The 26,165-nt window shown below is 36.3% G+C and overlaps 3 protein-coding genes across 4 annotated transcripts in view; all 3 read right to left on the bottom strand.

The window, feature by feature from the left end:
• Positions 1 to 429, bottom strand: part of LOC140149152 (uncharacterized) — a 28,668-nt gene extending 28,239 nt beyond the window's left edge. Inside the window, exon 1 of the mRNA XM_072171340.1 lies at positions 36 to 429. The gene's annotated coding sequence lies outside the window, so the exon portion shown is untranslated. The remainder of the gene's footprint in view (positions 1 to 35) is intronic.
• Positions 430 to 2,943: 2,514 nt separating this feature from the next.
• LOC140149151 (uncharacterized) lies at positions 2,944 to 12,425 on the bottom strand. Its single transcript, XM_072171337.1, has 5 exons — positions 12,229 to 12,425; positions 9,946 to 10,065; positions 7,549 to 7,647; positions 6,067 to 6,129; positions 2,944 to 5,799 (listed from the first exon to the last, which is right to left on the bottom strand). Exons 1-5 carry the CDS (start codon positions 12,323 to 12,325, stop codon positions 4,235 to 4,237), a joined length of 1,944 nt encoding a protein of 647 aa, XP_072027438.1. The 5' UTR covers positions 12,326 to 12,425; the 3' UTR covers positions 2,944 to 4,234.
• Positions 12,426 to 14,354: 1,929 nt separating this feature from the next.
• Positions 14,355 to 25,346, bottom strand: LOC140149165 (uncharacterized). 2 transcript variants are annotated; one of them, XM_072171361.1, is made up of 3 exons: positions 25,127 to 25,346; positions 16,058 to 16,285; positions 14,355 to 15,172 (listed from the first exon to the last, which is right to left on the bottom strand). In XM_072171361.1, the coding sequence occupies exons 1-3, from the start codon at positions 25,233 to 25,235 to the stop codon at positions 15,024 to 15,026; spliced, it is 486 nt and encodes a 161-aa protein (XP_072027462.1). In that variant the 5' UTR covers positions 25,236 to 25,346; the 3' UTR covers positions 14,355 to 15,023. The 2 variants fall into 2 exon arrangements, with proteins under 2 accessions (XP_072027462.1, XP_072027461.1); XM_072171360.1 differs by having other exon boundaries at positions 16,058 to 16,288; positions 25,127 to 25,339.
• Positions 25,347 to 26,165: the final 819 nt, after the last annotated feature.

Raw genomic sequence — 26,165 nt, 5'->3', positions numbered from 1 at the left:
AAATTTATCGATTAACCATCTTCTTAACCACTTACCTTAGAACTTTCTTGAGCGAATTTGAATTCTTCCTTTTCAACATTTCTGCATGCGATGAGCCATAAATATTTTGGTGTATATTATGCATTTGCATCCAGGCAAAAATATGCCTTTATGCAGACAACTTGAGTGTAATCGGAAATGGCCAATATCGCATACTACCATATCCATGTCACAAATAGATACACGAATGTGTCAATACGTTTATCAGCGGCAGCCTATTTTTCAAACATCTCGTACACGCCATCTCTATTTTGAAGTGTAAAATATTAATGCTATCATCTGCTGATCCGATCTTCTGATCTAAAACCTTACGAAAATTACCTCTCCACAATTACAAAGAGATCCGATAAACATGATCATTAACTGCGATTAAAACATTCTGTTCCATGCCCGCAAACACGGTAGTAATGTTCTAAATGTAAATAAATATCCAATATACTACTTCATTTAAATCATTAATAACACTTTTATGAAACATAACTCGATTATGTTTACATAAAGCATTACTCGCATTCTTGGAAAAATTCCCACTTAGGAACTAAAAATAGGAACTCATTCAAAGCCAATTCGGCATTGGAAATTCCTAATGCATTGCGGGACAGTTGGCAAATTTCAGTATCGCTGAACACCGACTTATCGGGAACATTGCCCTTTTTTGCTTGCATAATATTGTTTTAAATTTTTACTAAAATGAACAAGCTCGTCAGAATCTCGAAAGCGACGATCTGACTTTGCTGTTATTTTCTTGTGATGATGTAACAGGATTAACTATCAGAGCAATAGGTTAATACAATGAATTTTGAATACATCGCCCTGTGATAAACAGGTTGAATGTCTGCAATCATAGATTGAATACAATACCGCTCTTTTCAAAGATATTTATTTTGCAGGTGCGAGTGATCAACGTGATTGAATTACGATCCAGGTATTTATCCCTGTTCTTAGACATCTATGGTTCAATGCAGAGGTACCATGTGAACGTACTAGTGCAGTACGATATATCATTAATTGCTTGTTATTTTTTTTTACAATTGCAATTCCTATATTCCTACTTTCCAATGGGAGCAGTGATAGGATTCCAAACTGCAGTGTTCAACGAGAATGTAATTATGTAGATCTTTTCTACGTTCAAACCAAGGACATTTATTTTTCGACCTATTTCCTGTATGCCATAACTGCTGGATAGTAGTCAATAAAGTCAGACACTCTAATATTAGCATATATCTTTGAATCTTTCTTCCTGACACAGACTGCTAATTATAATAGCTATTATATCATATTTGAAAAGTAATGATTGTATTTGGATATATTTCAAAGGTTTTGGTCATTTCCTGCAGCTGATATCGGGATTAACGCAGGCGACCCTTTTGGTATGTAAGACGTTGCAAACTGTCAAATGAAACACAATTGTAGCTATCCACATTCCAAGTGGAAACGCTTTTCAGAAACACATCACCCTTTTTTCAGCAAATCGCTGAAACCTATATAATTATGCAATTCCAGGCGATCTGTAACTTGGGACACCGAAACAAATGTTTACATTGGTGTCAGACCTATATTATAATGATGCGATAATTACCCCCCCCAAATAATGGAATTCATTTTAACCGTTATTTGTTAAACTGAGATTTTTACTTTTTGAGATCAATGAATAATTAAAAAAACTTTCCGGAAAACGCTACTTTAATGCTCCCAAACCTTAATATAATTTATCAGTGGCCTATAAGGTTAACATTGATTATGTGTATTAGTACATAGACCAAGAATTCAAATATCACAGATATACTTTTGTAGGTCCTGTGGTTCTTGAGTTATATTGTAAAGAGGGCTGAAACAACAACACTTTTGTAAATCGTACATAACTCATTAACAACAATAAATTAAGCAAGTTTTCAAAGTATACGATTTGTAGAATGAACTTTTGCAAAACACCAAAGTGTTATTTTTCAATAGTATATTGATTCAGATAATGAAAATCGATTTTTTTTTTGGCTGCTTCGACCAACAAAACCTCGTATAACCTTAAGCAATTTATAAACAATTATAATTTTTTTACACTTTCGGTGGGATCACTGAATGGGACTTTAATCTTAGTGCATTTTTATTGAACTTATATTATGTTTTAAATTTTACATGTACCTTATAAAGTTATACAATTTGTTCAGATAAATAACGTGTAACTAGTGAGCAAGCTTTACGATGTAGAATTTTAAACATGTTTGACTTTATTAATCAATAGACAAACACGATGACACCTTACTTGAACTTTAGAATAATTACTCATGAAGGCCACTAAACCACGGAGTTAATCTCACATTCATTGACGGTATTTGAAGTACTTTATGAACGGAAGGCAGTACTTAATGTTTCAACTCAGTTTGTTAATTAATTAATCAATTAATTTATTAATTATTCAACAGTATTGAGAAAAAACTAATATCCAATGTGACATTGTTATTGGCTCATCTTTTTACCTTAAATTTGCCAGATAAAAACATTAAACATACAATAAAAGCACATACAATGATTGCACAATATAGTGTGCAACCTCATTGTTAACATCGTGTAAATTAGCCACCGGTATCCAAAATAAATTTGTAATGCTTAAGGGGGTACTACACCCCTCGATAAATTTGTGCTATTTTTGCATTTTTCTCAAAAACTAATAACACACTGGTAACAAAAGTTATATATATTATAGGGGCAAGGACTCCAATTACTACACTGGAATTCCAGTGACCCAAGACAAACAGTTCGTTATTTATGATAAGAAATAAGGTACCGCTAGGATGTACCTTATTTCCTATCATATATACTGAACCGCTTGTCTTGAGTCACTGCTGAAATTTCAGAGTAGTAATTGGATCCCTTGCCCCAATAATGTACATAACTTTTATACCAGTGTGTTATTATTTTTTGAGAAAAATGCAAAAATAGTCACAAATTTACCACAGGGGTGTAGTACCCCCTTAAAACTTTTACGGACATTATTTTAGGGAAAAGGGTTTTGCAATGCGAAGAATAAGGTTTTCCGCACCCTAATAAAACATCAATTTTTTTCTTTATGTTTAATGTTCCAAGGGGTCTTATTAGTTTCCAAAGCACTGACAGTCACTTGCGGACTATTATGATCCCATCACCACATAATGATGATGTTGTTGATATGAACCATCCTGCTGCAGCTCCTCTGTCACTATTTATCAACAGGTAACTAAGCATGCATAGCAAGATAGACACCTCATTTACATAATTATACATACGTGGCATACGTGCACGCATCGAATTCGCCGTAGAAGTAGTGATGTAACAGGATTAATTACCATAGCAATGAGTTTTTGAATATATTGTCATGCACAAGACAGTACGCCGTTCTTCTGCATTGCCCATACTACGCTGCTCTTCTGCATTGCCCATACATGTCGATTATCAAAGAAGAGGGGTAATTCTATTTTATTTTCACATCATGTTGATCACTCTCACCTGTAAGATTATTGTCTTTGAAAAGAGAGGTTTTGTAGCAGCCTCTTGTCAGACTTTCACGATAGGCCAGGAAAGTTCCTGGATAGGCGATTAGGTACCTAACAAGCGCTACGAAGCGTGCCTCTTCACATCTATCGTTCTGCCAGAAAGCCGTCTATTTATCTTATTGTTTACGGAATAAATCGCATACACACGATGAATACGTATCATCTCCGATCTCCGATCAATAATGAACCCTAAACCAAACCCTAATAGGCTGAATAAGTACCTGATCGTCGCTAGCTAACCCTACAGCCCAGAAACACACTGCGGGTCTTTTTATCTGTTTCAGTTTTCGGTTTCAAATCTCATTGTTAATTTAAAGTGATAGCACGGTACGTGCGAACAATCCGGTTTTTTCTAGTCTTTTGTTGCTCACTTAAAAGTTGAACGAAGAGAATTTGTGTTTTCGGTTTGTTGAAAAAAGACACAAGAAGTGTCTAAATTCTACAGTCATAAATTCGCGATAAGTTGTATGGCTTCAATTGACTTGCGTTTGGTGTGTAAGCACTTCCGTCTAGGCGGGAGTGGCTCGTGAAATAGCCTAGCATCGAAATATACAGTAATCAGTGTTGCCAAGAGGATACATCACTGTCTACTAGTATAATAAAATTGTATCTTCCATCCTGTAATATAACTTCCCTAAACGAAATAGCCTTTTTGAATGGTGTCATGGTTATCTAGATTTTCTAAAATTTCTGATTGATCTCAGCAAAAAAGGTTTTCGTCTTAACACCGCTGGTATTTCAGGAAGATAATCTGGTGCATGTGAAATATCATCTGACGGGGATCCATCCAGAAACGAAGTCACCATTGTCCCACTATCTCCTCGTGTACTAGTCGTCATGCGTGTGTTGTGAGATGATGGAGTAGGCTTGCTAATTTGTGCATCATTTTCATCGTAAGTTCCACTTTCATTAACATTACTGTTTTCCCACCCTTTATCCTCATTTGGATCGTCAGCTTCGTCGCCATTTTTGTTCATAGGTTTTTGAGTTGTGTACGTATATACACACCGCGATTGTTTCTTCCGTTTCAGATGTACTTTTGTTTTTGACTGTACACTCACACCCAGTATTTTATGGTAAATCTGGCGTAATTCTGCAGGTACCTCTGGAAGAGAAGGTCGCGTAGCTGATGGATCCCAATCAGCATCTGGCAGGCAATCAACTGACATTGACGCATCATTGTCTGATACCGCCGTGACAACTTCACTGTGTTGGCCTTCGTGATCTTCGACCACGTCGTTGTCTTCCACTTGTCCACGTCGCCTTTCATTATCGTCGCCTCCAACATGTCCAACAACTTTTGTTATGGGTTCTCCTGTAACAACGTTTGATCTGCATCGTGGCAATATCCTTGTTTCTTTTGTGTGACTCCTTTCAGACTTTAAGAAAGGTTTCAGACCAACAGCTCGCAATACTCTATGCCGATCTTGTAATACTGCAGGCATCTCTGGGAGTGAAGGTCTTGTGGCTAAAAACTCTGCATCATCATCATACGGTATACAACCTGTTGATAGCGATACACTATTTTCTGGAGATTCAGTGACAAATTCGTTATTTATTCCTTCATGTTCGTCAAATTCCCTTCTGTCTCCATCGACAGCATCATTATTGTCATCATCATCATTGCCATCTGGTGTTTTGGGCAAAACTGTTGGAGTACACCGAGGCAAGTTGATACTTTGCACATTGCCAGAGTCGATACCAACTGCTCTTAACACCCTTTTGTAAGTATCTACTAACATCGCGGGTATTTCTGGAAGAGAGTGTCGAGTAACTAGTTCTTTTTTGTTGTCATCAGATACACAGATCGTTGGTGATAGATGCGTTTGCTCCGTAACACCAAGACCTTTGTCATCTTTTCCACCTCTCTTCTCTGGTATCGGTGTCACAATCTCCGGATCACATGATATTGAGAAAAAAGGTGGGTCACTAGAGTCATCCTCGAGCCAAGATGAAAGTCCAATGAAACTAAGTAATCTCTTCGGCATTGCCTGAATCTGCGCAGGAATTTCTGGTAGTGACGGTCTTGTTATTACTAATACACATTGCGTTGTTGGGACGGACGAACCTTCCGTAGTTTCTGCATCAACGTTGGTTTCGCCACCATTACCACCACCGGTATTTTCACCATTATGTCCATCATTTTTTTCTCTACCTACTTTTCCTCCTTTGTTTCCAAATTTCCGTCTACCTCTGCATTTACCATTTTCGGGACTGTCTTCGCAGCTTTCTTCTAATTGAAGAAAAAAAGAAAATATTTCAGAAGTTGTATTTTTAATCTAACGTATTACAAGTCATTTCACTCTAGTGTTTTGTTTTTGATGTAGGTCTATATTTCGACTTAATATTCTACAATACATTACACTAGCTAAAATGATAATCATTTTAAATGGCATTTTTTTGTTTGGGTTTTTTGTTATTGTTGTTGTTTTATTTTCAAGTTGTTTTTGGGTGTTTATTTTTTGGCGGGGTATTATTTTTAAAAGTATCACATATTTACCTTTGGACAACCTTTTGAGATAATTTTGGCTCTGATTCGTCATATTTCCAGCACTGCTGTATACTGCATGAATAAAAGTCAACATGAAGTTACAAAATGTTGGTACCTCATTCAATTTTTCAGAAACTGTTAAAAACAACAAAGCACTGAGAAGAATCACAGTGGTTTTATGGTATTATATTTTGTTATATAGCGAACTTACATCAATTTGTATGACAACCTCACAAAAAGTAATACACCTATAGCTTCAGAACTAAACTCAACCAATAAAGTATCGAAACGATTATAGATGGTCAGATATATCGGGAACTGAAATATATAGCAAAAACTTATTTAATGTATATAAAGCGCAACTTTCTCCTGCGCATTTTGATACCTCTTTTGTTGCTCTACAATATCATTTAGTCGAGTTATGGGCGCCTGAGTGGCTTCAAGTCAGATTTTAAAAGTTGCACTTAGCTCCTATTCAAGCCAAATGCGTTGTACTGTAACCAATAAATGACCATTGCTTTTGTCCGCCAAATTCATATGAGTGTGTGTGATGGTGGGCACACCAAGTATTGAGATGTCAGCAGAAAGATTTCATGAGATAAGTCAGAGATAAGTAAAGGGTAGCAAGTATTGAAGTTGGAAGTCGAAGGAGTAAAATAAAGTAAAGTTCATGGTTAAGTAAACAGAGCACATCCTTGTCTTGATTTTGTGTGTGTGTGTGTGTACACGACGAACGCTTTTGGCTTGAATAGGAGCTAAGTGCAACTTTCAAAATCCGACTTGAAGCCATCAAGCGCCCATAACTCGACCAAATGATATCGTAGAGCAACAAAAGAGGTATCACAATGCGCAGGAGAAAGCTGCGCTTTATATACATTAAATAAGTTTTTACTATATATTTCATTTACCGATATATCTGACCATCTATAATCGTTTCGATACTTTATTGGTTGAGTTTATTTATCGTAGTCACAATATTTAACATAGAAAGAAAGGTGGTTGATGTACCCGTATTTTGATACCCCATTCACTCATACAGCAGTATTTTGCATTAAGTAAATTGCATTAATTTGTATTCAGCACGAAGAACCAGTGATCGCTGTAAGTCAATTATCAATTATACTGCTGTGTTGTTAATTAAAATAAGATTGGATCGATTCAGGTGGTGTATGACGTGCAGTCCCTAAATTCAGTAAATTTTCATCGTCAACCGTGTAATTGAATGGGATTATTTTGAAATTTTAAAACGCTTGAAATATCACAAACAAATAGGCCTATGTTGATAAATAATATAAATACAAGCTAAAACCGTTGGGGTTCGATAATGAACCCCACAAAACTAACCGAGTATATGGAAAATGCCATACGGCCGGGCGGTTTCACGAGTTGCCGGCGCGATCATGTCATCCGCCGCCTGGATCGATTGAGCCCATTGATTGAGCTATGAGTTTTAAAAGATTGAAAACTTAGAGAGCCTTGCCCATGACTCACCTGCTGTTATCGAATTGGTATATGGTTTTCTTTGTGCAATGGTCAGCAATCGATGAAGAAGACCATTGGTGAGTGATGAAGGATTTGCAACTTTGTCATCTACAACAAAATAACAAATGTATCTTTATCATCATCATCATCATTATTGTCATCTTCAGCTGTTGCTGTTGCTGTATTCTGCAGCAGTAACATCGTCGAATTAAAGAAAGAAAGAAAGAAAGAAAGAAAGAAAGAAAGAAAGAAAGAAAGAAAGAAAGAAAGAAAGAAAGAAAGAAAGAAAGAAAGAAAAGAGAGAGAGAAAGAAAAAAAGAAAGAAAGAAAGAAAGAAAGAAAGAAAAAAAGAAAGAAAGAAAGAAAGAAAGAAAGAAAGAAAGAAAGAAAGAAAGAAAGAAACAAGAAAGCAAGCAAGGAAGAAACAAAGAAAGAACAAAGAAATAAACAAAAAACAAACAAAGCAAGAAAGTCAAGCTGACTACAGAAAAAAATATAAAAGATATTAGAAATATAAATAGCAATAATCAGTGGTCTCACTGGCAACTTTTTTAACATTTCTGCGGAATTACATACTTTGATATTGCCTCTTGTTTGTTATCTCCTTGCGATTCGAGTATGACTGACTTTCCCCTACTGCAGTACGTGTTAATACTAGAGTTTGGTGTCCACTTAGCGTCAGTCAAATATGGTCGATTTGAACTTCGCCAGTTTATGCTTTGAGACTCCCACGACATATTTTCATTTTCTCCTAGGAGTGTTTACTTGCCCTCATACGTACGTAGGGATAAACACTGCATAACAATATCTTGTACCATATTTCGGAGAAATAGATATTGGAAGGGCGGTATACTCTTGGTAGTATATAATTTGCTATAAAAACGCACAAATGCAAATTCAATTGGAACGATAAAAATAGGAACAGCCGTCCCAAAGAGGATGTCCAAATAAGCATCCCTCTCTGCTTTATGCTTATAAGGGGAAGGAAAGAAGGAAGTAAGACGAAGAAGAAGAAAGTTGTTTTCCCTCCTGGGAATTGACCCACCGACCCCTCGAGTGCCAACCAGTAGAACGGGTATATCAAGCCACGTGTGTGACCGTCGTCCGGCCAACGGTTTCGTGATATGTAGTTTGGCATGATTACGCAATGGATCACGTGATCCAAGTAGTCAGCATCATTTCTGCAGTATGATCCAGCCCGGATCCAGCATCAATTTTCATCATATTAATCTCATAAAAAATAAAAACTACTTGTACGTTAGCAGAGAGAGCGGATGATCACAAACTGGCACTTAAAGTCGTTCGGTACTAGAGAATGTTGACCTCGTCTCCTCACTACCTTAGCCCCTCCCCACTAACTCGATTACAAAAACCGCGGTAGCTGTCTCATTTAAGACACACCATCTCGACATGCTAATTAGGGTCAGATGTTACTAACCCTTACCCTTAAGCCCTAACTCTAACCCTAACAAAATGTTTGATTCTCTTATAAATGCATCTATGCACAGTTGCCACCTCGATACACCCGAGCACACAGATATTTCCAGCACAGCGAGTCTAGCCTAGTATGCAGTCTGTGTTATACTACACGGTTGAGTGCATAGCATCATAAGAGCTGTGTGAGATCTAGTGAAAAATTGGATTCTGTGATTGGTTTTTACCTCAAGTGTTCCCTTCATCCAATCAGATTTTTTTAATATCAAACGAAAGGTAACACTTCCCCTATAAAAACCGTTTTTCCCCATTATGTTAACACTAATGCAATTCAATGTTATAGCAAGGCGAATGTGGTAAATCTGTTGAAAACTACCTATCCAAGCATATTTTTTGACCAAAATGTAGGTTTTTTAAAGTTTAAAAAAAATATATCATTAAATGAAAGAGCACACTTATATTGTCCATGTACTAACCTCATGAGCAACGGTCAATTGCAAATCTTGTGCAAAAAGTTATTATTTTCACTTGTTTTGTCATACGATTGTAAATTCAATGAACTAGGGCTTTGCTAAAGAGCGCTTACAAATTGATGTGCCCCTTGCCTTGTTTAACAAGTTATGAGGTCATTTATTATTATTGTTATAATTATTACACGATTTGAAAACCGTAGGTCCGATTTGCTTCAAACAAAAAGCGTATTGATGAGTGTGCTTTCTACTCAATTAATATGTATAAAACATGCATAGAGCACTTCCAAAATGACTCAAATGCCACCTTAAGTACATATCATTATATTCTTAATGTAAAGTTTACTTCGAGGATTGTTAAATATCAAAAACAAAAAAATTTAAATAATTTGCCATAAAATTTGTATTATATCGCGAATGTTTTAAACAAATCAAAATTATTTTAAACAAATCAAAATTATTTCATATCAGGTATAATAGAATAGTAAGCAAACAAACTTACCGTGTGATATTTCTCCATTCGCGTCAAAAACCTCTGATATTATTTCTCGATTTGTTGCCTTTTGTTTGACAGACAGTAATTTATGAAGAACGCCATTTGTTGCTTGTGCCGGTTTACTTTCTACAAAAACAGAGGACGAGGAAGAAGACGAAAATATGCTTTGTCTTGTCTTGTCTTTAAAATAGAGAAAATAATTATATCGTAAATGACAAGCTAGCTGTGAACCAATTCGGGAACTGCAAAAAAAGACTAAGTCGAAACTAGAATTTTGCGGTTCTCGGATTGCGCGGTTCTCGGTAGTTGTGATTATTACATTAACAGAATATTGGTGGGCTGCTTCAATTTGAAGATGTACCTATCCTCACCAGGTTTATGTCCACCAACTTTCACCTCAATCGAAGCAATAAATATGACCCAGTTGACCTCAATGACCTCCGACTGATACTCCTTAACCAAAGATCAGATGTAATTTGCATTTTGAAACGAAATTTTAGTTACACCTTTTCACTTCATAATTAATTTTCTCGGTCAAATGAAAAGCAATAATTTTCATTTCTTCGGTAACTGTCAGAAGAAAACTATAATGCTTGGTACTGTATATTTTTCAGAAACTGGTATTAAACTTAATATAAGTGTAAAATGTAGGCTTTTATTGTAAGATTTTCGATTTTCACAGGCTTCAACTTGCCCCATGACCTTTTTCTAGGGCCAACGTTTTTGCTTTTTAAAGTATCATAATTTGCTAATGAAAGATATTTCCCAAGTTTCTAAAGCACATCATATAGTACTATATGTCATAGTTTTGTCAGAATTTCGGTTTTGATTGCACCATTTTTCAATTCCGACTACCAATCAATTCGCAAAATGTACCCATGGATGAATGATCAGCCATAAAGCTCCGTAATGAGTGAACTAAATTTATGTTGAGCACAATGGGGTTTCCCATCCTTGCAGAATGCAAAGTCATGCAGTCAGTACAAAATGTTGCTCTTCATGCTACCACTTTTCTGCTCATATTGTGGCCAAACTGTCACATATGTGTGTGATACTAAAATGTCCCATATCTGGATACTAAATATATGGTTGTATTGGCTGCTCTGGCACGCACAGTACGACCAAGCTGGTCCCACAAGTGTTCAATCGTGTTGAGGTCTGGACTGATGGAAGGCCATTCCATTCTCTCCTCGCATATTCTGTCGGTAGTCATTGTGTATTCTGGCTCTGTGGGGGCGAGCGTTGTCATCTTGGAGGATTGCATTAGGTCCCATATTGCTGCACAGAATAATGGTCAATTTTGCACATTCTGTTTGAGACCCCACTACATTTACAAGACGTGTACTCAGCCGTGATTGTTTCAAAAGTGGTGTCATTGTAATAAGAATGAATTAGCTATTCATTGATATGCAACACAATATTAACATGTCACAAATAATCTGAGATATAGTTGCTTGAGAACATTCCATTTTTTTGTTGAGGAGTTTAGATAAACGATTATTGTTGGTATTTGGGGGAACAGACATCTTTTAAGCTGTGTTAAGCAGATAAAGGTAATAGGTTCAGATTGTATCAAAATTACCATATTTTAGATTCACCATTTCATTTCAATCCTCTATACTTACACCTCATGCATGGTTTACGAATTTGCTGATACCTTTGAGGACGTTTTGGCCTTCCTTGCCGTATCGATATTCTTCTATGAACCCTTTCTGAAACATATTATAATACTCATAGCTCGATATTAAACACGAGCCCCGAAATGGGGGGTGCATTAGACGCATCAACCTCAGCTATCATTGATTTACATGTACACACCTCTTCCCTAGTAAAAGTGGCACAATTGTGATTTTACCCTTTCGTTGTTAACTAAACATATCTCGAGATTAAAACAAGCAAATTGGACAGAACAAACGGCCTTTGAGAGCTCAAACTGCGCCCTTGACGTTGATGCAAGTATCATGTCACAACGGTATTTTCTAATTGCCACAGAGGGCGCTTTTCACTTGCACAATTTTTTAGGCGGTAGTAAATATAGACTCAAATGACACTTTCATAAGGTTGTTCGTGTTTTTCATCTATAGCGTCCATACAGAGGTTGGCTTGGCCAGCAAACACAAAAATGTTCTTAAATGTTAATTCAAACGTTTAATAACATTTATTAGGTTATATAAAAGTGATAATGAATACGTTTTTTGGAGAAACAAATATTCATTTATATCAAATATTTTGATACGTCCAAAAAGGTCGGGTTAATGTTAATATTTTGTTATTTTAAATCAGTCCTACCTTCTTCATTCGACCTGTCGTTATTTGTAGTTACTGTGGTAATGAAGTCAAGCAGAATAACAAAGCAAATTACCACCTGTAATTTGATTATATGCATGATGAAGATTTCACGAATACAATAGAAGAATGAAGACGAAAGCTCTTATCAAAAAACGTCAGGAACAGACCAGGTCCAGCTGGGCCAAGAATCAGCGTAAATAGACACATTGGTTCTATTTTCTACCCACAACCTCTCCGTTTCTGTAGACAATAGATGGAAATAATTTTATTAATCTGTAATGCTATAACAATATACGATATAATGCTACGATGAGTATGCGCAATATTTTTGGTTAACAAAACAATTTTTTAAACTTACCTCTATTACTCGTCTTTTCTTAATTCGTATTAAACGATAAATCTTTAACAATCAATAGACGCTGGTCGTTTCATATTGGTTCTTCACTTTAAAAATTTACAAATGACAATGTTCTTCAAAAAAATGTCAGTATTGCTTTCACAATATTATACCTTCAAATCATGTTTGCCAACCGACCGTGTTTTCGTTTAGTACGACGTAATTAAGGTGAATATCCTATGGTCTCTGCCAAATTTTCCCGATAATGGATATTGTAGAGGAAGTACTCGTGTCAGCTACTAGGGCTATGTTCCTCCAAAGGTTATGTTCCCATGCTATTGGATTGTCAAACGGATCTGTTTGCTAAATATGTTGAACACAATGCTGCCCAAGTGCACCAAATAGTGGTACCTTATTAATTAACCCTATCATAAAACTTTTTGACAAAAATAATGAGACAGAAAGGAAAACTTGCGAAAACAAATAATTATGTAATGTGTTGGGCTTTTACTTAAAGGTGAGGCTATACTCGAGTCAGTGTGGTAATATTAAACACATCACAAAAACATAGGCTTAGGAACCGGGGGCACAGCCACCTCAATAATTTTAACAATCAATAGCCGATGCTGGTCATTTCAGTATATTTTGATGTGGGGGCTCAGCCCTACGCCCCCAATAATTCCCGATGAACATGATGAAGTAAAAAAAATGTGACCAGATACCGGGAAATGTGTGTTTTTTACCTATTTTTCGCAAAATTTCCTAAGGGGGAAACATGGGGGGACTGACCAAACAAAAAAATTATTTTGGTAACCCATCCAGGGGTACCCGAGGGGTTTCCCCCTTAGGAAAATATAACATTGTGAAAGTAATACTGACATTTTTTTGAAGAACAGTGTCATTTGTAAATTTTTGAAAGTGAAGAACCAATATGAAAGGACCAGCGTCTATTGATTGTTAAAGATTTGTCGTTTAATACGAAGAAAAGACGTGTAATAGAGGTAAGTTTTAAAAATTGTTTTGTTAACCAAAAATATAGCGCATATACTCATCGTAGCATAATTATATCGTATATTGTGATAGCATTACAGATGAATAAAATTATTTCCATCTATTATCTACAGAAACGGAGAGGTTGTGGGTACATGTAGAAAATAGAACCAATGCGTCCTTAACGTCTTATTTACGCTGAAAACGTTCCTATGAAAAAGTATAACTCTGCTGTGAAAGACAATAACTCAACGAATGAATGAAATAGCGGAAAACAGTCTATATATTAATAATTATGCACATTTTGATACCTTATTATTTTATTTTAGGTCATCCACAACCAGTCCTGGAGAGAATGTCATGTTGACATGTTGAAACTGTATCTTATTCATTAAAAGCATCACCAGGCTTGGCAACAGTTATTGTTGTCACAGGTCGTATCACACATGAGGTATCAAGATATTGCTATTTCAGTGTAATGAAATTTAATTTTAATGCACAGATCAAATGAGAGTGGGTCTACACAGTTTAACCTTTGTTTATACAATAATGTTATGCGAAGCACTCCATTGATTAATACAAAATAATGTTTTTAGATAACAATGCATTTTAATACTACAGTCACAATATTATCAGATTAAAAAATATCCTGTTTTGAAATAATATTAATATTGGTCATTTTTTGGAAATAAGGGCCAAAATGAATTATATAAATGATGCATATTTAAGGTGTTTTTTTATAATATGCTGTATTTTACTGAAATCAGGACTCCATCCATATCCTTCGTTAAAAGGTGTCATTTGTAAATAAATTCAATATTTTTAATTGGTATAGATCATCTACTGTATCAAAGTTGCTTGGTTACAAAGTAGGGATCAACGTAAAAGAACAACTTTGCAGGGTACGCCTCATATGTCAGTGGGTTATGTACCAATTTTATCCAATTCAGAAATTCACTTCGTTTTCGTAAAAAAAAATAGCGGTCTATATCTGCTAGTCTTAAGGTCCGCTAATCCTAAGACTCACTAGTTATACGGGTCGGCTAGCCCGAAGATTAGCTAGTACCAAACCCTTAACGGCAACCTAAACTTAACCTTAACCCAAAACCTAACCATACCTTTTGGAATAGCGAACCCCTTTCATTTGTCTAATAAGCAACCTTATTATCGGACTAACTAACCTTACGACTAGCAAACCAGTCCCCAAAGCAGCGTCATTCTCTATGGCGATCTATGCACACTGTATCAATACATTATGTGAATCAGATACCCAGAGAATCTGAATACAGTTTTATAACACAAAATATAGTTTTGCGATGCTGATTATTTGAGGCCATTTTACTCCATTTTACACAGTCACATCTCCGCGTCTTACTTATATTGTCTAATTCTTATCCGTGCATGGTAAAAATTCGGCCCAAAATAATTAATCATATTTGCTTATTTTCAGCAAGATGTTCTCTTAGGTTCATGGGTTTCCTATATGCACCTCTTCCCCCAACAGTGGTAGTCCAGTATTATACTCGGTATTGGTAGTGTTTTCCGTTGGCGATTCCGATTGTAGACTGGCTCTCATACTGGCACATGGTGGTACCAATGGATTCAATTGTGGATACACTGAAACAAAAAAATAATAATAGCTTTCATATTGTCATCCCAGCAAACACAAAACATTTTCGACATCATTCGCAAAGGTTAGAAAAGTTTGCCAGAAAACGTTTATATGTCGGGTTATATAAAGGGTATATATAAATGGCATAAAATGTTTCATAACATTCAAAAACGTTTTGTGATAACTTACTGCAAATATTCTAACATAATGTTATTTAAGTGTTGATAAAATATTTGGCAAAAATATTTGCAAAAATAGTTTACTGTAACATTTTGAAAACATTTAAAAAAATATTTTTGTAGTGTGTTTTCATACAAAATGTTTTAAAACGTTTTCTTGACTTTTATATAACCCGACATTTAATGTTATTAAAATATTTTTACCAAAACCAAAAAACAAAAATATAACCTATTAAAAACGGTTTAAAAACGTTTTGTGTTTGCTGGGATTATTATGGATTTTTTTTACAATTAGCACATTTTGGTAATGAGTTGATACAAAATATTAACGCAGAACCGATTACATTAACCAGTTTATTTGCCCAAATTGGTTTTTTTTTGTAGAATAACAGTGTTTCAATTTTGAATCGTTCAGTTTCACATAGAGCATTTAGACTCAAAATAATCTTCTTGTAAGTAAGATTCATTTCAATTGTATTGATTTGTTTTCCTCGGTTAATAATCCGTTACTATTACTGCTGAATGGTAATATAAAACTATATTTTTAAATCAACATCCTTTAAGTATCATACGAAAAGGCGAAGATCAAGGATGTGACGGATGAGGTTATCATTTATTTGTTATTGATGTTCTATAAAAAAAAATTCGAAGATCAAGGATATGAAGTCCCTGTTGCATGGAAATCTATTTATTAAATTCTTTGATATTTACCATTTCGGCAATGAGGATGATCTGGTGCTCGTTTAAGAAAACAAACTTCCGAGTACATGCATCTCATATAATGCAGGGTACAAGTATTGTTAAATATCATGCCAAAGCCATTGGTTGTGGTGGCGCAAAGTGGTTCAGTCACATCAAAGCTACCAGTGTCGCAACAGCGCTCTAAACGGTTCTGGCAGAGGGATTCCGTTAGCCTCGACTTTATCTTCTGACACTTGGCTACTGAGGTGAAAATGAATATTTAAAAAAAATTGTTATTTACATCACAAAAAGTAACTACCCATGAAATTTACTCAAAAATGGGCACATCATTTTTGTACAATCTGTGCAATAAAATTTCTTTTGGCCTGTTCAGTAATTTGCTCATCAGTGGGAAAAGGGAAGAGCAAAATGCAGCAAGGTATACTCACCACACATGTCATTGTCATAGATGTGCTAACATAGCCTACTACTTCAGCCGAAAGCCATGTATTTGAGACAGAATAAGGCATTTACAGGGTGTCCCAAAAAAAAGAGGCCCCTCATTGCGCCCTCTTTTTCTCCTATTTCAGAAAAGTTGATCAAGTATATGTCAAGACGCCTTTACCCGTTAGCTTTAATAAACCGAAACAATTATTTCAATCGGCTAATAACTTTTGAAGATATGCCCTTTTAAAGAAATGTATCCGTTTTTCACTCTGTCCACGGAGGAGGTTTGGCTACTTCCAAAGATTGCATGAAAACATTCCTCGACGATAACTTTATAAAATAACAACTTTATTTTAGGGAATGGGCTTTACCGGTAGGTTATGGACTTTGTTAAGCGTCATTAATCATGTTAATTTGGGCGAAATTGATGTGGGATGGGACTTCTTTTGCTATACTGGCAATTACTTATGTTTTTCTCGGTTATGTTATGCCTTTTTGTTTTATTATGTTTCTTACTTTCTTACTTTATTGTTTCTTGCTTTCTTTTTCTTGACAACATAAGTCATTTCTCTTTTTGGAATAAAAGATAGCCGAAAAGGGCTGTTTAGTTTGTCCTTGGTTCTTTTGAAGTGAGTTTACTGTGCTGCTCTGCCCTCTACCTGGTTGCCTCCTTTACGAATACAGGTTTCAGCGCTAGTCCTCATTGCATCAATTGCGTTGCGTGTGTAACAACCTTGTGCGCCGGATACTTGCGAATATAGCAGTAATACGTTTGCAAAGATCTTGGATTTTGCCACAAATGAAGAAATCAAGTGGTGTGAGGTCTGGTGATCTTGCAGGCCACTCCACAGCATGACCCATCCCAACCACTCTGTTTGCTATCCGTGGACAGAGTGAAAAACGGGTACTTGTCTTTAAAAGGACATATCTTCAGAAGTTGTGAGCGATTGAAATATTTGTTTTGATTTATTAAAGCTAACAATTAAAGGTTTCTTTACATATCAAAATATATTTGATCAACTTTTCAGAAATAGGCGAAAAAGAGGGCGCAATGAGGGGCCTCTTTTTTTGGGACACCCTGTACATGTGATCTGTAATTTATATACTGTCAGTATATAAATTAGCTACATGTATTTGAATGGGGCTTGAATTTCGTCAATACTGCTGTTTTCTTTGGGGTTTTTTGCCAAATGTTTCATTTCAAAAATACCAAATGACTTATCCTTCACCCTTACCTACACTGTTTAAGCAATTTAAAAACAATTTTAATTTGTTTGCACTTACGCTGGGATCACTGAACGGGTCTTTAATTGAATAATTAAAATGGTAAAAACGTGAATATTTTGATACCTCGTGTTGTTGCAAAAGTTGTTGACAGGGTAATGCTTTTTATTGAGCAAGATGCAGTTTCAAAAGTTTCAAAAGCACTGAAAAGCTAGCGATGCAACATGCTAACATGACATTCTCTGCATGAGTGGTCTATGAGTTATGAATGGTCTATATGCTCTCGCAACAAACAATGACAAATGCAACATTTTAATGGATTTGGAAGTGCGTCTTTTGTCATTCACAAGGCAAGTATACGCTGGCGAAGTGACGTCAGAATCGGATTAACTACCATAGCAATAGATGAATACAATTACTACAGCAGGTTGCACTCATCACCTGTCTTCAATCATATGATAGATTGAATACAATACCGCTCTTTTCAAAGAGACTAATCTTACAGATGCAAGTGATTAGCATTTCTTTGACATCTATGGTTCAATGCATCGGTACCTCATGAACGTTGTAGTGCGGGGCGATATAGTCAAAATTGCATTTATCTATTGCTGTGGTAGTTAATCCGATTAACTATGTCACTTCGCCAGTGTATTCGCGTAGAAGTAGTGATGTAACAGGATTAATGCTATGGTAGACTATTTTTTAATGTATTCGCCGTAGACTTACGTAACCGGATTACCATATCAATGGGTTCCCACTATCGACAAAAGAAATTGTCTGGACTGGAATTGCAAGTTTGCTTTTTGAAAACGACTAGAATTCTAATTGCCACTGTAACTGGAAAATGCTTTATATGCAATTAAAAGGGCATTTCGTGATCCACAGCCTCATCCCCCACTTTTCTCAAAAAAGTTGAGATTTTATATCACTGGAAACCTCTGGCTACATAATGTTTATGTACAAAAAATTCTTGCAGATTAATTCGTTTAGCAAAGATATCGTGAAATTCGAATTTTGTGCTGGTATACCAGAACGAAATTACAACACATTGTCTATGGAGCAGTGTAATACACATAATCATGCATAACTCGCAAACACAAAATCGGAATCTACTGAAAAATGTCATAAAAAGAGGATGCTAGGATCACGAAATACTCCTTTAAATTAATGACAAATCGAACTCTAATAAGGATGTGCGTGCATGCATGGACAAAGTAGAAAATGCACAACAGTTGCCCCTTTTATAATATATTAAAGACAGTCAAAGTTATGAACATACGAACTAACTATAGTATATAAAATCATTATAATGAAGCAACATTGATGTGTGAAAATTTAACGGTTTCAATACTCAGCGAGTATGCAGACTCGCTGGTTGCTGGTGCTGATTAAGAGTTGATTAATAGGGCTGTATATTGTACGGTAATTTGTGACGTGGTATATCAAAAAGAGACACTTTTGGGCAAATAATCAATTTTGAGTGTTTTAAATATCTTAATTAGAGATTTGTTGCTCCACAACGCCGTTTTCTCCAATGAAATCGGATATTCCTAGTTCGTAAGTTATGGTATTATAAAATTTGAAATTTAGATATTGGCCTTTAAAAATATTATTGACACTGCCTCATTTCAAATATTGAGTTTTAGTTTTGGTTTTGGTTTTGGTCACGTGGTTTTCTATTGTCCTGCCTAACCACTTGAATCACAAGATATCAAACTCATTGTTTCTACCTTTGTTTAAAACTAAGCATTTGTGACAGGTAGTTTCGGTTTTGGTTTCAGTTTCTTATAAGTGGTGTGACGAATAAAATTACAGGATTTTCGAGTTACCTGATCTAAGTATACAAAAGAAATGTTTAAATTTCGCAGTGCAATATTCACGAGCAGAGAAGTCGAACAAAGCAGTCTACATTTGAAAGCATTGATTTAGTTTGAAAGCATTGACTTGAGACTACGAAATAGCCTAAGCTGATTTCACTGTGAAAATATATAGACCATCGAAATATTTGCATTCGACATTACAAAAGGGCCACTATTGTAATTGTATAGGTGCTATAAACAAAATCGATTCATGTCCTTAATCCCATGTACCAGAATCGATGGAAGGCCATTATATGACCTCTAATAACCTAATGACTTTTACTGAAGCAATTTTTACTGCAAAAAGTAGAAGATAGAGGGGAGAAGAGATTATGTGATGTGCGTGTGTGTGGGGGGGGGGGTGGGAGGGCAAGGGGGATATGGGCCGGGAGAGAGAGAGAAACATATGAGAGAGAGCATTGGAAGTGAAAGAGAAGGGGGAGGAGAGCTCGAGATGAAGATATCGAAAGTAGGGGATGAGGAGGGGGAAAGGGGTAATTTAAGGAAGATGTGGTTATAGGGAGGGAGCCCCTCTTAAAGAGGTATGGGTTGTGCTTCCTGGGGATAATAAACTAATTCATAATCAAATCATCTCCATGCATCGTTTATGTTTCATACAAACAAACAAATCCCCCACCCACCCATCCTTCAATATACGCGCATGTATATGATTTCTAGGCCTAGAACTCGTGAGTGTAATATGCCACCTACCGTCGACAGAGAGCATCAACTGTCGTCCACGGGATAGATTTCCGATATCAATCATGATAATAATTATATGTTAGCACAATAGGCTATTGTATACTTCTGGTTATATACCCTATACTGTGTCCTCCCAGCATAATAGTGTTATGATTGCAGACCAGATCAGCTCTACTTTTTAATCCCTTGATTTTTGGTTTCTGAACAAAAGAGAAACCAAAACTATATATTTGAAATGAGGGACTGTTGAGAGTAGGAATGACCTTGAAAAATGTCTGAAAAATACAAGATGTCAGTTAATATTCCGGTCTGAAACTATCAGACAAAATTTGAAATATTTTTTAACATCACAAATTTGTAACAAACCCAAATTGTGAAAGAATCACCACCGGGCAGATTATTTGCGATTATTTTACGATTCTGCCAAAAAATGTCTTCTTTCGATATACCTCGTCCCATTTATGAAAACTGAAAGATACGGATTATAGTATTTGCCTATTAACCAATGAAATGTCGTTATTCATGTCCACTGAATGATAAGACACGATACACAGTGTCGACGCCCAATACGATAAATATAAATTTAATACTCCGTTGGTGAGCGACGGGCGAGTGGTAGTGAGCGACAGGCGAGTGGTATTTCAATGAACGCAAGAAACTGAAGGAGTTCTATCTGATTGGCTAGCAATCGATCGCTTAGGTCGCTCAGTAGTCAACTACAAACTCAAAATGGAGCAAGGTATTCAATTCGATTGAAATCGATTATTCTATTATAGACGTAGATAAAGAGAGTGATAGTGTGTTAATAATGTACATTGTATTGCACCTGGTTTTACCTGCGTTCCTTTATATAAATATTTTCTCAAAGAGTTGAATATTATCACATTTTTTACAGCGGATTTCAAATGTTTTACATCAAAATTGCAGTTAAACATATCCACAGCAAAATACCGGTCCTCACTAATTAGTTAATTTAATTTCCAGGTAGTTAATTTAAACGAAACCTGTGATTTACGTGACAACAAATAAAATTTTCTTGCAATAGAAATATCATATGGGATACTGATATGGTAGGCCGCAACCGCCACAACGTGGAGCTGCTACGCGTAGCTGACTTTTTGCTCCGTGGAGCCAAATTGACCAATCATGATCATGTTAGAGTTTTTCATTACTAGGAGGTAAAACTGACCAATTAAGTACGACTTAATCATTACGTGAAGCGAATTTATTCATTAAGAATTTGCCAGACGAGCGTCACGTAGTTGCAAGATATCCTCGGTCAGGAAAGTTATGATTCAAAAAATAGTTTATGAAAAGTACGAACTGACTTATTATTAAGATGGACATGCACTCATAAGAAACTCATACAGTATTGTACATAACTATATAGCTAGGCAGAGTGGTGGTTAACTATGCACACAGTTCTGCGATCTGCAGTGTATCGCCGGGAGCTAATTTGTATAACTTGCGCGGTGTCCCTGCGGAATTCGACCTTCAGCAAACTGCAAACCAGTTCGGATTTACTTTATATACTAGTAGTAGGCCATACATACTGTAGTTACTGTCCGTTTTCCTATACACAATACTCAGTGCGCTCACCATTGACGCGTGACCTCTACAAATAGTGTATGTTAGAAGTATAGGCCATTGCCTAGTTGACGTCACTGTGTAAAAAATAACCGGCCAATATTTAAAGTATTCTCTGAAATTCTAGAAAATATAGTTTTGTAACATGTCCTAAATTTTTAGCTAATTTAGGTGTTTGGAAATATTGGTACTTTAGTGTTTTAGGAAGGATATGTAAACGACAGATAACACCAAAAAAATATGAAGAAATTATTTCTAAACCGTGTTAAGTCATTAAGCTTCTCATTTTCAAGAACGCTGGTTAACAATAAGCAGACTATTGTCTCATTTCGTAAACAAAAGCCCACAGTATTGTTACCTTGCGTTCGCTTTATAATCGTTCACCCAACTGAAACTATAATACCAGCTCATTGCTCATTGCACAGGTAAAACAGACACAAGTGCAGTGTGTATTTAACCAGAGAAGCTCTGATGTAACATAGTTGAGCTGTTTTCATTGAGTGTTATCTTGGTTTAATAGCTTTTAATGGGGTTTAAGTCCTTCAAAGGTCGTGGTGAATTCTACTGTAGACATGACTGCATCATGATTATTTTAAAGTCAACAACATTTAACAATATGATCACCGTGATAGTATGACAGTATCAGTACCGTGGGTGTCAGTGATCCTGGCCTGACAAACAAACAAACAAACACGCCACATGACACATGCATGCAAGGTAACATTGACTATACACTAATCAAACAATGGTATTGATCCTGTACAACTGGTCGTGGTTTATTTACAATCGATTCATTTAAAATCCCCATAGTAAACATTAATTTTGGCAAGAGTATTCTCTCTCTGAAACGAGGATGCATCTACTGGCTCCGCGTAATGAAAAGATCTAACATGATTGGTCAATTTAGCTCCGCGAAGCGAAAAGTAAGCTACGCGTAGCAGCTCCACGTTGTGGCAGTTACGGTCAGCCATATACTGATCATGCGAAAATCGTAAAAACATAGAATAGAAACAGTGTGGCAGGCTCTCAAAATCTCAAATTGTATGCTTAGCCTAAGTCGCTCGGCCTAACTCGAATAAAATCACCATGCGTAGCTGTTGAAAAACGTGAGGATTCATCGTACTATCACGGCAATTTTTAACACGAAGATATAGGGTTGATGACGGTGTGCGATATAACTCTATTTGAACCAATCGGAGGCGCATAATAACAACTTGACTGATCGATTCTAAGCCCGAGATAATTCCTTGTAAAATTTGGTATACTTATGATCAATAGTTTTATTTGAAATTAAGTGTTTAAGAATAGCCGCTGTCGTGCATCTATCGTCTCATATGTGACGTGCCATGTCAAAAGCAGAGTACTTTTGGGCAGGATCGTAAATGGAGAAATAGCCAAAAATCTGCCCGAGGGTGATTTTTTCACAATTTGGGTTTGTTGCGAATTTGTGATGTTATTAATGTTTAAAATATTGTCTGATAGTTTCAGACCGGAATATAACTGGCATCTTGTATTTTTTGAGACATTTTCAAGGGAATTCCGTAATTCCTACTCTCAACATTGTCAATAATATTTTTAAAGGCCGATATCTCAATTTCCTATTTCATAATACCAAAACTTACGAACTCAATATCTTTGCTTAGGAATGTCCGATTTCGTTGGGAAAAACGGCGTTGTAGAGCAAAATTAAAACAAACCCTCAAGTTGATAATCTGCCCAAAAAGTGTCTCCTTTTGACATGGAACGTCACATATAACACGGGCGACATCACTGATTATTTTTGGCGTAAAACTTAAAATCAGCGGCGTAGCCAGATTTTCGGAATGGCGGGGGTGGAGGCACAACTTGTAAATGTTACGACGGAATATATATTTTGCCAGTTTTTTTTTTGGCCAGTGCGCTCAAGAATCTAAAAAAGTTGCGCGTCACATCCAAGTATCTGAGCATTTCAAGTATTTGAGCAGCGTGTAATGTTAAATTTATTTCTTCAGTGTTAACAATATTGTTCACCCCATTTCAGCAAGGCCCATCGTGTACCGACGGGCTAAGATGTATCGATGGCCATGATGAGCGGGGCTTCCCCCCCCCCCTCCACTGGCTACGTCACTGCTTAGCTTAAAATAATGATGTCGCCGTGTTATATGAGACGATAGATGCACTACAGCGCTAAAACCAATACCTTTATTCTCTAAATCATATAGGTAGGCCTACCCTTACATTTCCCTAGACCTTTGGATGTATTGAAATAGGTATTAAATCAGTTGCAGTGCTACTTTTCGTGCCTCTACAGTGAACAAGAAAATATGCATAAGGTGTCAATTTGTCAATTGGAACCGATAATAAATGGTTTAAGGGATCTGGAATGAGCGTTTATTGCGTTTCGACAGTATTTTTTGTGGGACATGAGAGCACATCAGACATATCGAATTGCATTCTGAATACGAAGAATGTCTATCTGATATCAAATAATTTTCATTTTTTGAAATTCACGATATAATACAAATTTTATGACAAATTATTAAAATTTTATATCTTTCACATTTTTGATATATAACAGTCCTCGAAGTAAATTTTATAAATCTAATGATATATTCTTTAAAGTGTATGTAGCTGGGAGGAAAAGCCGACGATCAATTATTGAAAATGTTGACTTTTGATATTGAAGATATGGATTTTTTACCAAAAAGACCTTTTTTTTTTTGGTGTTTTGGGGGAAAATCATATCTTCAATACGAAAGGTCAAAATTTTCAATTGATCGTCGGCTTTTCATCCCACCTACATAAACTTTAAGTATAAATCATCAGATTTATAAAGTTTTCTTCGAGTACTGTTAAATATCAAAAATATCAATTTTCAATCATTTGCCATAAAATGTGTATTACATTGCGAATATCAAAAAATCAAAATTATTTGATATCAGAAGGACATTCTTTGTATTCAGAATGCAATTCGATATACTCTCCAAACGTTCATGCCCATCCCTTGTGTTTAAGAGAAAAGAACTAATGACATTAATTCGAATAACATTCTTTTCGTCCAATGATTTTAGATGTTATCTGCAGGGTTCAAAGAATGTTGAACTAGTTGGTTGACAGGCAGCTCTAGTTTGCTATGTCTACTATGGATTCTACAATAAACATTTTCATCAGTCTGGAGAAGATTCACCGTGATAACATGATCCACTTTTGAACCATACCATCATCTAAAAAGAAAAGAAAAGCAAACCACATTTGTTATACCTGCCCTAAAAATAATGCTTGTATTCAGGTTTAAACTTACCTTGTTTATCAAGGTACGACTCTGATGACTGGATCGATTGGATGGGTATATGCACCATGAATATGTAACACATCACAACAAGAGCACGAATTACCGCCAATTTCTCCATGACTTTTCTATACCACTGTGGTAGGCTATGTCTAGTCCTGTTATGGTCCCAAAGGGGGTGCTACCCATAATAATTTGAGCGGGTATAGATCTATATTTAATTCTATCATTCTAAACAAGTATAGTGTTACGACCAGGCTTCCAAAAAGGGACCGTGTTCGAATGAAATGTAAAAAGTGGATCTAAACCCCTAAAAATAGTCCTTTTATGACTTGTTAAAGCTCTCATCCCCAAAACGTGGAACTTTGGTTCAATTTAATACCATTTATGAGGGGTGAGGGCGAGGTTATTTGATATTGGAACAAATAGCAAAGAGTGGACCTTGTGGATTAAGGGGGAAGTTGCACCCGCTAAACCCTATTACTAGCCTTTTCGAGATATGGCGGACACAATAGGATGGCGCTGCACGAAGTGGGTTAAGTCTTTTGAATTTGCCGGGTTTTACCCAACTGGGAGACTGGCCTCTTTTTGTGTACGCCATACTTCAAAAAACGCTCTTTTGTTGCTTGAGTGCCTGACCCGGGTGCCTGGTCGTTACTGGTCACCCCTGACCAGTCACGCAGGAGCGTAGCCAGCTTTTTTGGTCGGGGGGGGCAAAATAAAATTACGAAAAAATTACAGTTGCATCATACAATACATAGAGACTGCATGTCTTCAAGCTTCAAAAAAAGCCTTTATTACGACGATATGTGCGCATGTATCTCGCAAAAAATTGGTATTTTACCCTGTTTTTGCTCATTGTCAGGATGGAAAAGATTTTATCTTTACAATGTACCCACATTTTGGCCCATGACTGGGCTGACTTTTGGTAGAAAAGGGGCTCCTTGCCTCTTTTCTTTTCCTTTGCCCGCCTGATTTTCTCTTGTCAGGAGGCACTCTGCCCCCCCCCCCCTGCCCCCACCCTCCCCCCTCCCCCCCCCACACTCCCGCT

Source organism: Amphiura filiformis, chromosome 3 (genome assembly GCF_039555335.1).
Source record: "Amphiura filiformis chromosome 3, Afil_fr2py, whole genome shotgun sequence".
NCBI classification, from domain to species: domain Eukaryota; kingdom Metazoa; phylum Echinodermata; class Ophiuroidea; order Amphilepidida; family Amphiuridae; genus Amphiura; species Amphiura filiformis.
This window is presented reverse-complemented; position numbering and strand designations above follow the sequence as displayed.

Bases quoted from the DNA above. Each gene is read 5' to 3' on its own strand.
- LOC140149151 (XM_072171337.1), bottom strand. From the start codon at position 12,325: ATGCATATAATCAAATTACAGGTGGTAATTTGCTTTGTTATTCTGCTT. The intron at 7,648-9,945 runs GTAAGTTTGTTT...ATTTTGTTGTAG, and splicing joins GAATGGAGAAATATCACACG to ATGACAAAGTTGCAAATCCT. The intron at 6,130-7,548 runs GTGAGTCATGGG...TTATTCATGCAG, and splicing joins TACCAATTCGATAACAGCAG to TATACAGCAGTGCTGGAAAT.
- LOC140149165 (XM_072171360.1), bottom strand. From the start codon at position 25,235: ATGGAGAAATTGGCGGTAATTCGTGCTCTTGTTGTGATGTGTTACATA. The intron at 16,289-25,126 runs GTAAGTTTAAAC...TTTTCACCTCAG, and splicing joins GTCGTACCTTGATAAACAAG to TAGCCAAGTGTCAGAAGATA. The intron at 15,173-16,057 runs GTAAATATCAAA...TTTTTGTTTCAG, and splicing joins TCATCCTCATTGCCGAAATG to TGTATCCACAATTGAATCCA.